At 47.3% G+C, this 13,403-nt stretch overlaps 1 protein-coding gene across 1 annotated transcript in view; it reads left to right on the top strand.

Moving 5' to 3' along the window:
* The window catches only part of Gypc (glycophorin C (Gerbich blood group)), a 35,351-nt gene extending 22,333 nt beyond the window's left edge, over window positions 1–13,018 (top strand). Inside the window, exons 2-3 of the mRNA XM_052156087.1 lie at window positions 8,556–8,606; window positions 11,143–13,018. Coding sequence (XP_052012047.1) covers window positions 8,556–8,606; window positions 11,143–11,339 — 248 coding nt within the window. The 3' untranslated portion in view covers window positions 11,340–13,018. The remainder of the gene's footprint in view (window positions 1–8,555; window positions 8,607–11,142) is intronic.
* Window positions 13,019–13,403: the final 385 nt, after the last annotated feature.

Below are 13,403 nucleotides of genomic sequence, written 5' to 3' on the forward strand. Positions count from 1 at the left end.
AGGATGGACATTATCCTGGGGGAATAAAGCCAGAGAGTGGCCTCTAAGCTGTAACCCCCACACATGCACGCCTGCTGACATGCCCACTCACACCCACACCCAAGGAGACTATCCAAATGAAGGTCACATGACTCCTTTTGACCTGCTCCTAGCCAACTGTGCTGCTTGTCATGGACATGGGTTCTGCTGCTGCCCAGGAAGGAAAGGACACCTTCTTATCCTTGTGCAGGCAAACAAGCCTCCTAGAATTAGCATGGCTAACTAAATCATTATTTACTTGTGTAATCTGATCAAGGTCATTGAGTCACATAATTAGGTACCTAATTATACTGAAAATGCAACTGTCTTAAGTTGATTGAGTTCTTTAGAGAAGGGGCCAACATGAGCATGCGAGAGCCAGAGGGGAAGCAAGGACTCAAACATCTGTACAGCGTGACTCGGGGCTGCGGGGCTGCTGACCTGTGCTTGAGTCACATGTATGAGTGTGTGCAAAGCACATATGGGCACACATGCATGAAGAAGACGTGACCCTCAGCCTCTGCCCATGGGGTTCACACTAGGAACCTAATAAATGACAGCCGTCTGTGTAGCTGGAAGCTTAGCGTACGTCCGTGGGCTCACTGTTCAGAGAGCCTCAGTGTGTACTAAGTATTTGTATAAGAAGTACTTAGAGGACCTCAGAAAGCACTTACTGTGAAGTGCACGCTCCTGGGTAGGATGTGCTGTAGATGCCAGAGGACAGCTTGAGGTGTCATTCTTCAGGAAGCAATTTTTAAGACAGGGTTTTACTGGCCTGGCACTCTCCAGGGAGACTAGGCTGACTGGCCAGTGAACGCCAGGAATTCCCATGCTAGAGTTACAGGTGTGCTTCTGACTTTTTTTTTTTTAACACGGAGTCTGGTGCTTGAACTCAGGCCCTAATACTTGCAAGGCAAGTTTTACTAAGTCACCTGCTCTGCCCCTACAAAGGGTTTCCTATAAATGAGTCACTCTGTAAGCTTTAATTTGTGTCCTGGGTTTGTACAGTTGACTAATCAAGCATGCCTTTGCCTTATTAAATATTTGTGTATTCGTTACTCTTACATCTCTGTGCCTGACAGACACACTTAAGGGGTGCATGGTTTGTTTCTCCCTTGTGATTTGGGAGGGAACAGACCATGGTAGTGAGACAGACGAGTGGCAGAGATGCCAAGAAATCGTGTGTCCCTATGACCCAGAACCTGGGGACACAGAGTGGAGCCAGTGCTGGGCATAACCTTTACAGGAGTTACTAAGGCCAGAGCTCTTATAAGGCAGGCTCTGACCATCCTCAGTAACCCAATGAAAGAGGCAAATTAACAGTAAGAGCAGAAAAAGGCTGTTTTGTGAATCACAGGGGCCCAGTGATTCCTCCCCTCACATAACCCACTTCCTCTGGTGGTACTGACATGACATACAGATTTAAATTCATTGCGAGAGGTATGCATAGCTGATATAGTCCTGCAATGGAGGGTGGGGAGAGGGGGCAGAGTCATATCCATCACTGTTCTAGCATTATGTGAGAGAGAAAGTTAGACACAGGAGTTAGACACAGACAGACAGACAGATTGGGTCTGGTATAGACTTTTGAAACTTCAAAGTCCACCCCCAGTGACACGCCTCCATAAGGTCACACCCCAAATACTTCCTGATCAGTTCTACTCCCTGATGACAAAGCATTCAAATATATGAGTCTAGGGGGCCGTTCTCATTCAAACCAACACACCATCTTAACCCAAAGTCATGACAACAGTTCTGTCTTAGTTAAGGTTTTATTGCTGTAAACAGACACCATGACCAGGGCAACTCATAAAAGGCAACGTTTAATAGGAACTGGCTTATAGTTTCAGAGGTTCAGTCCGTTAGTATCGTGGTAGGAAGCATGGCATTGTGCAGGCAGCCTTGGTGCTGGAGGAGCTGAGAGTTCTATATCTTGATCTGAAGACAGCCAGGTGGAGTATCAGATTCAAAACTGGGCGGAGCTTGAACAAAGGAGCCCTCAAAGCCCGCCCCCACAATGACACACTTCCTCCAACAAGGCCACACCTCCTAATAGTGCAATGCATTCCCCATGGGCCAAACATTCAAACACATGAATCTTTGGAGGCCACGCGTATTCAAGCCACCACAGATAATAACAGATATTCAAATGACGTGACCTATGCCAGGCACTGGACTTGATCCTTAGCACATATTAACAATAATCCTACAAGGTTGAGCCACCATCTTTAATGTGAGAAACAAAACATAAATACAACGTCACTTCCCAAGGACAGTCTGGGCCTGAGTGGCTGCCACACACTCCCAGTCTGCTCCGTGTGGTACGTGTGCTGACTTTGAAGGGATGTGGGATGGACAGGTGAAGGCTCTATCAGTGCCTCGTAACATCCTCTGGTGCTGTGAATCTTCTCTCTCCATAAGTTCCCGGATGGGGATGTAGGCCCTGTGCTCAGGTCTTCCTGAGCTACAGCTCCCTCTTAAGAAGCTCGGGGCTGTGAGGACAAAGCTGAGGATGAGCAATCCCCTCTCGGCTCCTCATAACGTCTGGGGATATCTGTCTCCACTGGCATGTGGGTAGTGAAGAGATCTTCCTTCAGAAAAGCATTTCCCCACCAAATCATCCCAGACCAGTAATCGGCAGTGGTAGTTTTTCCTTCAGTTGTTTCGTTGTAATCAGCAGCGGTAGTTCCTCAGCGTGTGTATTCAGCCAAGGATTTGTTTAGCCTCCTTTGTTTAGGCTGAAAGCACTGTGGTCTCACAAGCCATTGATCAGAGGGATACATACATGAATTTCAGAGCCAGGCACAAGAGTTCTCTCCCCTACCCCAGCAACAGGTATGGGGCAGACAGAGGAACAGGCAAGTGACAACAAGCTCTCACCCTCAGTCGTGCTAGGTGTTCATCGACATTAGCTGGCTCCTAAAAAGAAAGGAGACACTAACCAAGATTCATGACAGAGGGAGCTATGCTGTGGTTTTGTATTTATTTAATAAGAGATTATGGGGGCATCCAGTCCAGTCACCAAAGCCTAGTGGCATCACCTTCTACCGGAGGTTTAATGCTTAGCATCTGAACTGTGCCGTACGCTCTGTAGATGCAGTCATAAGCTCAGTGGTCCTCAGATCAAGGCTCCAACACCAGCAGCAGCCAAGAATATATGAGAAATGGGAATTCTTGGATCATTTGGGGACATGGCACAGGTGGTGAAGTGTTTGCCTTGATAGATGAGGACCTGAGTTTGTGCCTTCCGAATCCACGTTTAAAAACAGCCACATATGGAACCGCATGGCTGTAACCTTAGCAACAGGAAAGCAGAGATGGGAGGATCAGAGAATCCCTAGGGTTAAGCCAGCCTAGCCTAATCAGTTAGTTAAGGAGAGACCCCGTAGTGGGAAGATCCTGTGATGACAGCACTTAGGTTGTTCTCTCTCTCTCTCTCTCTCTCTCTCTCTCTCTCTCTCTCTCTCTCTCTCTCTCACACACACACACACACACACACACACACACACGGAACTGCAATTTCTCAGCTCCCATCTTTGACTTGATTCTTGAGGTGAAGGCAGCAGCAATCTGTGGTTCCTGGGGATGCTTACACACGCACTCTTCAGTTAGAGTGCGAAGGTGAGGAGGATCCACCTCCTTCATTACCTGCAGGTCTGGGTTTCCTACCTCTGCTTTACAGAGATGGAAAGGAGCCTCCAAGAGGAAAGAATGCTGACAGGAACACTTTTATACTCCCCCAGGGGGTGACCCTACCACAAGAAAGGTTAGAAGGACTGAAGAAGGATGAAACTCCAAGCCTGTGTAACTCCTTCCCTCCATAGGGCTGACATCTTGTGCTCCATATGATAAAGGCAGTGATCTCCTCCTTTACTGCCCATTAGCCAAACACTCTGGTGAGACAGAGAAGGACATGACAGTGACAATTCCACCCTCGACAGCCTAAGGAGAGCCCTTAGAGTTTTCTGGTTCCGGATTAATTAATTCAAACCAGAATTCAGTGTTGGCACTGAAAAGGGTTTCAAGAGTAGCTGGGGTAACAAAGAAGAGATATAATATGCATTAAGATATTTTAATACAGACTTAAGATAGAGGTCAGAGGAAAAGGGCACTCAAGGAGAAAGAAGACGTGCTGAGAGCCTGAGTGCGGACCTTCTCAAAGATGCACAGAAAGTAAGACAATTCCCAAATCTCTCAAGAGAGAGTCTCGGTGAACTGTTGCAGCCTTAGCTCTTGGTATCAGTCAGGGTTCTCTAAATGGATGAATGTGTATATTAGTAGGGGATTTATTAGATTGTCTCATAGGATGTGGTCCAAGTAGTCCCAGAAATCAGTGTCTCCCACTGGAGAGGCTGAGAATCCTGTAGTCACTCAATCCACAGGACTGAATGTCTTAGTTCCAATCTGGCACTGGAGTGCTGGAGATTCCTGTAGAGTTGCTGGTCTTTGGTCTGTGTTGGAATCCCAAAGAAGTAGGCTCTACTATGGGTGAAGGACTGCAGCAACGGAATTCTAGAGTGATAGCCCACGCCTTTCCTTATACCCCCAAGACATGCCCTGCATCCTTTATTCTCTCATTGTTAATTATTAATCACCATTATTATTATTAGTGAGTTTTCTTTACTTCTTTTGTGGTTTCCTTATTTAATGTGGGTGTGGAGGTGTGGGGGTGCACATGCGTACCTGTCATACATGAGTACATATACCTTGGAGCACACGGGAGGCCAGAGGACAACTTTCAGGAGTCCGTTTCTTCCACTGTGTAGGTCCCAGTACTCCTTCATGGCTTCCAGAACCTGCCTTGAGTTCCTGCCTTGACTTTTCTCGGTGGACTGTGACTCGGGCTACGTAAGCCAAGTAAACCTTTCCTCCTCAAATTGTTTTGAGTCATTATGCTTTATCACAGGAATAGAAATGTTAAGTAAGGCATGGGAACCCCTCATTCGACTCATTCAAACTGCCACTTGCCTCATCCGAAAGCCAGGACGTCAAGACTTTCCACAGTAGAACAGCTATACATTGGCTCCAAGCTACCTGGGACTAAAGTGGTGTGGTGTGTGTGTGTGTGTGTGTCTGTGTGTACCTGTGGATAATACAGAGGCCAGAGGAGGTCTTGGGTATCTTCTTTATCACTGTCTGTTTTATTCTCTTGAGACAGAATCTCTCACTGAATATGAGGCTAGGCTAGCAGCCAGAGGACTTCAGCAATGTCCTGGCCTCTATCCCTCCCCCAACCCTGGGGTTACAGGTTCATGCAGTCACACCAGCTCTCTACAGAGGTACTGAGGATTTGAACTCACATCCCTGAGCTTATGCAAAAAGCCTTGTCAATCACTGAGCCATCTCCACCACCCCAAAATTAATGACTTCTGCTTCTCAGGAGTGGGCTGTTTGACCCATGGAAGATGCGCTTTGGGGGACTTTACATCCAAAGTCATCAAGCAAAAGTAATAGCTCACTGGGGCTGGCATGAGCTAAAACATTCTAAATGCTGAGAACAGCATTATACCCCATGGTATATAGGAAGAAATTACTAATTCTTTCTTTTTGAGACAGGTCACACTATGCAACTGTAGATTACCTGGAACTTGGGGTCTTAAACTCAGAGTTCACCTGCCTGTTTCCAGAGTGCTTGGACTGAAGGTGTGTGCCACCATACCAGGCCCCCAATTCTTTCTTAAAAGTAGATGTTATCCTGGAGACATCTCTCAGTGTTAGGACAGTCACCTAGTACAAAAGATGTCTTTGAGCTTCTTGGCTAACTGTGGTGACTTAAGCAAGTGCTTTTCTTTCTTAATGATCTTTAAGGTACCTGTGGTTGAGAATGATCCAAAATCCAGCTACTAATTCCATCCATGCGTGTGTACAGGATTCATTCATATGTTGGATGAATATTTATTCAGAGCCCACTCTGTGCTCTATATTCGATCGCAGGCTTCCATTGTTAAGACTGAGTCAGAGTCCAGCATCCAGTTGAATTTCCTTCTTCCTGCCTGTTAGCCTTGGAGTACTTTGAACTAACCATAGAGCCCAGGTACTGCTTCCAAGAACCCCTGCCCTACCCCAGGTCTGTGCCTATCTGTCTATTTGCTAACTTGATGCCTGTGGTACCTGGTTTTATCCTCCCATCCTGTAGCTCAGTGCTGACCTCAGGCTGCTATCCTAGCTGTCTACTACATACTGCTCCCTCCAGACCCTAGCAGCCAGTGTCTTATCAGATCGAAGATGTATATATGACGATGGCCCTGGGGAGAAAGCTCTCATTGTACTGCAATTACAGCGGTTACTGAACCTTATGTGGCCTTCTCTGCTTTAATTTGTAGGAACATTTCTAATTTAGTACTGCTAGTTCCATAGTCTAATAAATTGTTTCCTCTCTTGTGTTCCTAAGGAGAGGAGATATCATGCATAGTATCTAGAGATACAGATCTGGTTGTGCCAGATCCGAAAGTTGCAGAAAAACACTCAAAGCAATTTCAGGAACTTGGATAGCTCCATAGGATGGGCCTTGTCCACTGGACGGTTAATCCAAACACCTGAGTTTGGGGAGAGGCTGAAATAAAGAACATAAACCCTAAAGAAGTAATAAAGTCCCAGCCTCCCCTGAATGAGCCGTGTGACCACAGGCACACCACGTGCCAGAGTTTCAATATCCAGTCTATGAAATAGGCTGCCAATGGCCTGCATCTCTCTGGAAGATTATTGAGATATTAGAAATAAGTCAGTAACAGAGCCACACGTGGCATGAGCAGACCATCAAGTGGCCTTTGGCAAACGTGGTGGTAGAGGTCTTCATCCCACCATAAATAACCTACTGGGTGTCAAGCCAGTGTGGGCCTCTGTGGTTAGAGACAATAATGTTGCATTAACTTTTCCTGGGGAGATAGAAACAGTTGTCTATTTGCCCCAGATATGGCTGCAACAGCAGACCAAAGTAATGATTCTATCAAAGTTCAATTTTGCTGACCAGGAAGGTGTTCTGGGCTTTCTTACCTAAAGCCTAGGTGAACGTTTACTTACATAAGGGTGGATAACCCAAAAGCAAAAACAGACACATCAGAGGCTGGGGAGACGGCTCTGCTGGCATAGTGCCTGCCGTGGAAGCATCAGGGCGTGAATCCATTGAACCCATATAAAGCAAGCAGGTGTGGCAGGGTGCATCTGCAATCCTAACACTAGAGGGGCAAATGCATCTACGAGGTCAGCCATCCTAGCTGAATCAGTGAGCTTTAGGTCCGTGATGGATACTGTCCCCAAAAGTGAGATACAAAGTCACCAAGGACAGACTCAGGTCTCCACACACAATTACACAGGCACCCACCTACATATTTATACAAACACACAAATTTCAAACATAAACACATGTGTGTGTGTGCACATGAACATACATACATACACACATACACACACATACACACATACACACACACACACACGCACACACACACTGGTTGCATTACCACAAAGCCCTACATCTTAGATGGTGAACTCATGAGGCTGTATCCTAGAGTCTACTGGGTCCTGTATACTGTAGTATCTCCAAAGATCACTTGTAGCTGGGAGAAGCCCGAGGAGAGTAATGGCTTTTAGTTAAGGGTCCTAAGACTTTTGTTTCTTCCTCCTATTAGAGGATATCAAAAACTCCATTGCCATTATCATAAACATAGCTGCCTCTGTATTTTTTTTTTGGCTCACTGAGTTGCCATGGATACTTAGCCAGGCAGTCTCTAACTCCAAGATGGTGATCATATTATACCTGGGTGGAAATGGCTACACTGCAACCAGAATCTACAAGATATGAGCATGGACATCTGTGACATAATTCAATGGGGAGCTGACATGGTTCGGGAGTGCCCTGGAATTCATGAGGTGTTCTCAACCTGGTTCTGTAGCCAGGCAGAGCTGGGTCTGTGCTTTCCAGAAGAGGTCTATGTACACTGTGTTCTTCTCTTCGCAGGCAAATCACCAGGCTGCTTGCAAGGGATCAGGGGGTATATACAGGGGGTACATACAGGGGGTACATACAGGGGTGCATACAGGGGGTACATATAGGAGGTACATACAGGGGGTGCATACAGGGGGTACATACAGGGGATACATACAGGGGATACATACAGGGAGTACATACAGGGGGTGCATACAGGGGGTACATACAGGGGGTACATACAGGGGGTACATACAAGGGGTACATACAGGGGGTGCATACAGGGGGTGCATACAGGGGTGCATACAGGGGGTACATACAGGGGGTACATACAGGGGGTACATACAAGGGGTACATACAGGGGGTGCATACAGGGGGTACATACAGGGGTGCATACAGGGGGTACATACAGGGGGTACATACAGGGGGTTCATACAGGGGGTGCATACAGGGGGTGCATACAGGGGGTGCATACAGGGGGTTCATACAGGGGGTGCATACAGGGGGTGCATACAGGGGGTACATACAGGGGGTGCATACAGGGGGTGCATACAGGCCAAGGTGCTTCTGACTGTGGCCTTCCTTCCTCACCCCGTCTTGCTTTTGTCCACAGAGCCTGACCCAGGGATGTCCTACGGCGTTATGGAGATCGCCATCATTGCAGGTGAGCTGGCTGGCAGTGTCTTTCTAGCAGCCAAGAAAGATCCCGGTCAGAACTGGCTAGAGCATCCGTGTGGAATGAGAAGTGGCGGCGGCTGCTCCCCTCCTGTTGTAGTTTGCTTCCTGTTGCTGTGATAAACACCTCGACCAACAGCAACCTGAGGCATAAAAGGTTTATTTAACTGATCCTTCCATGCCACGGCCCATCACGGAGGGAAGCATTGGACAAGCTAAGCACAGGCGGGACAGGAACTATGGAGGGAGGCTGCTGACCAGTTACTTCTGGCGTGCTCAGCTGTGTTTCTTAAGGAGCCTAGGCCCGCCTACCAGGGGACGGAACCACCCACAGTATTAGCAGCAATCAGGAAAATGCCCCAGACACATGTCCATGGGCCAGTCTGGTTAAGGCTGTTCCTCAACTGAGATCCCTCCGTCTAGGGGTGTGTAGATTTATGCCAAATTAACAAAATCTATGTGACTGCCCCCAGAGGGGACTTTGGGGATGAAAATGAACACTCCAGTCCCCGTAGGAGGTGTCACATATGGTGCTTAATGGGAGTGGGGACAAAAGGGTGAATTCCGTGTCAAAAGACATCCTTTCTCTGGACCTTAGATCCCCAGAGGCACAGGCAGGAGAATAAGTCATTTATGTTATAAATAAAAACTTATTTTAAAAAAAGATTAGTAGGAAAGAACATTGAGACAAAGTCCTCTACAGAAGAGCTTTCCTACAGGGGCAGAGGTCACAGCAGCATGGCTCCCAGCAGCCAGTGTGAGGCTCTGAGCAGGGGGAGCATTAGGAGAGGGGTGCCATGAATAGTATGATATGGATTCTGAAGGGAGAGCTCTTCAGTCCCAAAAAGCAAAGGCAGGCTCTGACTCTTACAGTTCAGGATACTGGTTGGAAGTAGGGATGGTTCCATGCCATGTGACCTAGTCTGTGTCCTGGGAGTCACAAAGCAGGAAAGCATTAGATAAAAAGCAGAGTTATAATCCAAGGTTGTCAGAGCTCTGGACACCAGTGAGGCTCGCTGCTCCCAGATGCAAAGGGTGAGGGAGACTCGATTGCTCCTGAGAACTGCAGGGTCCCAGCCACTCCCCATGGCTGGATTTGGAAGAGACTGCAGGACAGTTGCCTGATTTTTATGAGCAAGAGAGCAGCAGCTAACAGGTCTGTGACCTAACTCCGTAAGTATGAGGCACAAGTAGGTAAGCTAACCCAGGTCTGGAGGACTTCACATGTCTCTCGTCTCTCATGCCAGCTAGCCCCTGCCCTGGCTCACACCTCCATCCTAAAGGCTGGACCCTGCGCTTCCAGCTTGTGGCTTAAGAGCGACCAAGCTTGGGTGTCGTGCCCTGCTCCCATCTTGGCGATCCAACCCTCTCACTAGCTGACGCATAGCTCAGGGATCATCTTCAGCTAAAAATAGAGAAGCAACAGGAAGCTATCAAAAACACCTGTTGATTTCAGCTAGCTGACCATTTTCTCGTTCCTGTGGGCCTTGGGTCCTGAGTCCTTCCTTCTCTCGAGGAGCATTAACAGTTCCTGTCACAGTTGTAGGGAGCTTAGGAAATTGTTCCATACAAGTCAGACACGGGAGCTACATTCCCCAACATTATTTGCGCAGTGACCCTGTAGGTTGATTCTGTAGCTTCAAACCTAGTGACTGAATTTTAAACACCTCCCATAGGTCTATTGCCCCTGAACCTTGTAAATTTCCCTTTCCAGATCCTAAGTAATCTGACCCCTCCTCTACCACCTTCTGCTCTGTTTCTCTGATTCCTGGAAGTTAGCACCTCCTTGGTAATACCCTGGGCACATCACCCATTGAATGACCAAGTCCACCTCTTCCTGGAGACCTAGAAAATCCTCACCCCACAAGAATGAAGGGTGCAGCTGGAGAAGGACAGCTCTCCCAAAAAGCACCTCCCCTACCCCATCATATCATACCCCGCCATTCTCATCTGTCCCCAACCCCATGGACTCTATGGGAAGGGTAACCAGTATATATGTTTTCAGGACTGACTGTTTGGCACTAACCCACCAAGTGGTCTTCTTTTCCTTGGGGAAGACCACCTCTCCCATTTCCTGCTTTCCTTGGTTATCTGTGGATCTTTAAGTAGGTTGAGGCCTCGTGGGACGTTTCAGGCATGTTTGACAAGTTTATTGTTGTCAGTCTTGTTGGGATCACTTTTGGGCAATCATTGAGTGAATTTCTATGTTGATTGATGGGATCTGGCTATGTGAGCCTTTGTATACCGGGCATGTCCTTTCCCATGATGCATCTGATTTTAATCATATGCATGCTCAATCATGCATAAACCTAAGCTAGTAAATAGAGATTATTTTTCCTCCAGTGAGGATTTTGGACAATAGTTTCACAGACCCAGACATTTCTGCACTATATTGCTGATTGGTCTAGTTACCTGATCTTGCCAAAGTGTAGTCATTTCCAAGATGGCATGATGCTATTTCCAGAGGAAAGAGTCATGCTGCAACACTACCCCAGACTGACCTGCGTCCTGTCTCCCTCTTGCAGCTGTGATCACTGCTGTGGCCTTGGTCCTGGTCTGCCTCCTCTTTCTCATGCTTCGATACCTGTACAGGCACAAGGGCACCTACCACACCAATGAGGCCAAAGGCACAGAGTTTGCAGAGAGTGCCGACGCAGCCCTGCAAAGTGACCCCACCCTCCAGGATGCCGGGGACACCAGCAAGAAGGAATACTTTATCTGAGAGGGAACAGACTTGACATCCCTGCAAGATGCTTCTGGTTGCAGGAGAGAAAGTACCCCCACTGTGTGACACCATTATCAGCACCAGGAAGCCCTCAAGGGCACCCCAAGACTCTTACTGCAGAACACTGGGTGCTTGCCAGGAAACCAATACCGATGGGAGGAATCACAGTGCAGAGTACCTCTTCCAGGGACTCAGTGGCCACCCAGTGGCGTTGGCTCCTCAAGGAAGGGAGAACATCTGGATACACAGGTCTCCCTGGGCAATGCAGGTGTCATCTCACCAGCAAGAAAGTCCTCCTCAGTATGCATGAGGTGGTCTGGACCTGGAAATGGGGTGTATAGAAGCAGCACACCTAGAAGCTGCCTGAGATAATGACATCAAGTGTCAGTCACCCACATTTGGGAAGACCAAAAGGCGCCTTCATCTCCCGTCAATGCAGCTCAAGATGATTACAAATAAGTCTGAGATGTAACTGAGCGTTCTGTATCAAATGGCACTACTCTAAGTGTCTGGGAAATGTAAATGCCACCCGTTGCTGGCTTTTCTCTGGTATGACATTGTGTCTGTATGCACGGGGCAAGGACTGCCTAGCTCTGTCAAAAGAAGAGGGGGAAGGATGACCTTTCCCCTCACCAGCACCAGCACCGGAAACGAACAGGAGGATACACGGTAACTAGGCCACTGGCTGAAGCACTGATTTCCTGATAAACAATTTTAAAAAGAGAGTTGTGTTCAACAACCGTGAGTGACCTCCGTCGTGCCAGAGTCGAAGTGAAAATGCTTGTGTTAGAAGAGACTGCAGATCCCCAGGCCTGGCTTTGGCTCCTAGCTCCTCTTTGCTGGTCTTAGGACCTTAAGCCATGTATTTGACCTCTCCAGATTTAATGTTGGCTTTTCCCAAGCAGAAATGGCACAGACTGTGTTGCCTCTATTTCCTAACTCCCAAAATAGTAGGCCAGAACAGAGGCATCAGATGCTAGGCATTCTCTCTATCCAGTGTCACTAACACACCGGTACATGGCTTGCCTATGTCGGCCGATAAGAAATCATCGTTGCATCACCTCCAAAAACCTTCTAAGAAGTCACTAATTTAAATTTAATAACAGGGAGAAAATGAGCTAATTAGCCAACCCTTTCCAGGTCAGATTGCCAGTGGCTCTGCAGTCCCTCTAAGGCCATCATTGCTGTGTTTAAAGAGCACCCCTCAGGAGCCCTCTCAGCTGTGCTGTCTCCACCTAGCAGTCAGCAAAAAAGGAGCCACCTCATGATTCCTGGGAGACTAATGAGGATACAAGCTCAGTCAAGTGTGGCCACCAGCCAAAGGAACTCCGGTTCCTCAGAATGTTCTGGGGAAGAAAAGCAGCAATTCAGTTATAACGAGGTGTTATAATGGTCAAGGGCCAGATGGCCCCAGATTAGAGGATGTCTGTTCTCGTCTACAAAATAAAAGGCTGGCTACAGGTGACACCCACTAATCTAGAAAGACCTTATCTGAAACCCTAGCGGATGCTTGAAACCCAAGGCAGTATTGAATCCCCCTTGTATTTGGCTTTTCCTCACATACTTATGTCAAGATTTAATTTATAAATTAGGCACAGTAAGAAATTAACTGCAGTAACTAATGGCACAATGGTATAATTAGAACTATAAGCTGTAATAAAAGACTTTTGAAACTATGAATTGTTTAGCTTTGGATTTTTTCATTTAACATTCTCAGATGATAGTTGGCCAAGAGCAATTACAACTTGAGAAAGCACCTATGGATGGGGTCTGCTATTATATCCGCGCCCACTGGAGACAACACTGCACAACAGTAGCCTAGGAAATCATCAGTAGAAAAAACAAACCAAAGGTGTAGTCAAGAAGCCGAGAAAAGATCATAATTAAGCAGAATTCTAAAGGAGGTAGTTGAGAAATGTTACATGTTCAAATGGGCTTGGCTCACCATGCCTTCACGGAATATTTGTGGATTTTCTTCATATTTATCCTTCAGAGGAAATCGTGAGGAAATTGTTTCTCTCCTGTGAAGTGAGGCCTGGGAACATGTCTAGGAAACACTAA

This window comes from Apodemus sylvaticus, chromosome 13, assembly GCF_947179515.1.
Source record: "Apodemus sylvaticus chromosome 13, mApoSyl1.1, whole genome shotgun sequence".
Lineage (NCBI taxonomy): Eukaryota > Metazoa > Chordata > Mammalia > Rodentia > Muridae > Apodemus > Apodemus sylvaticus.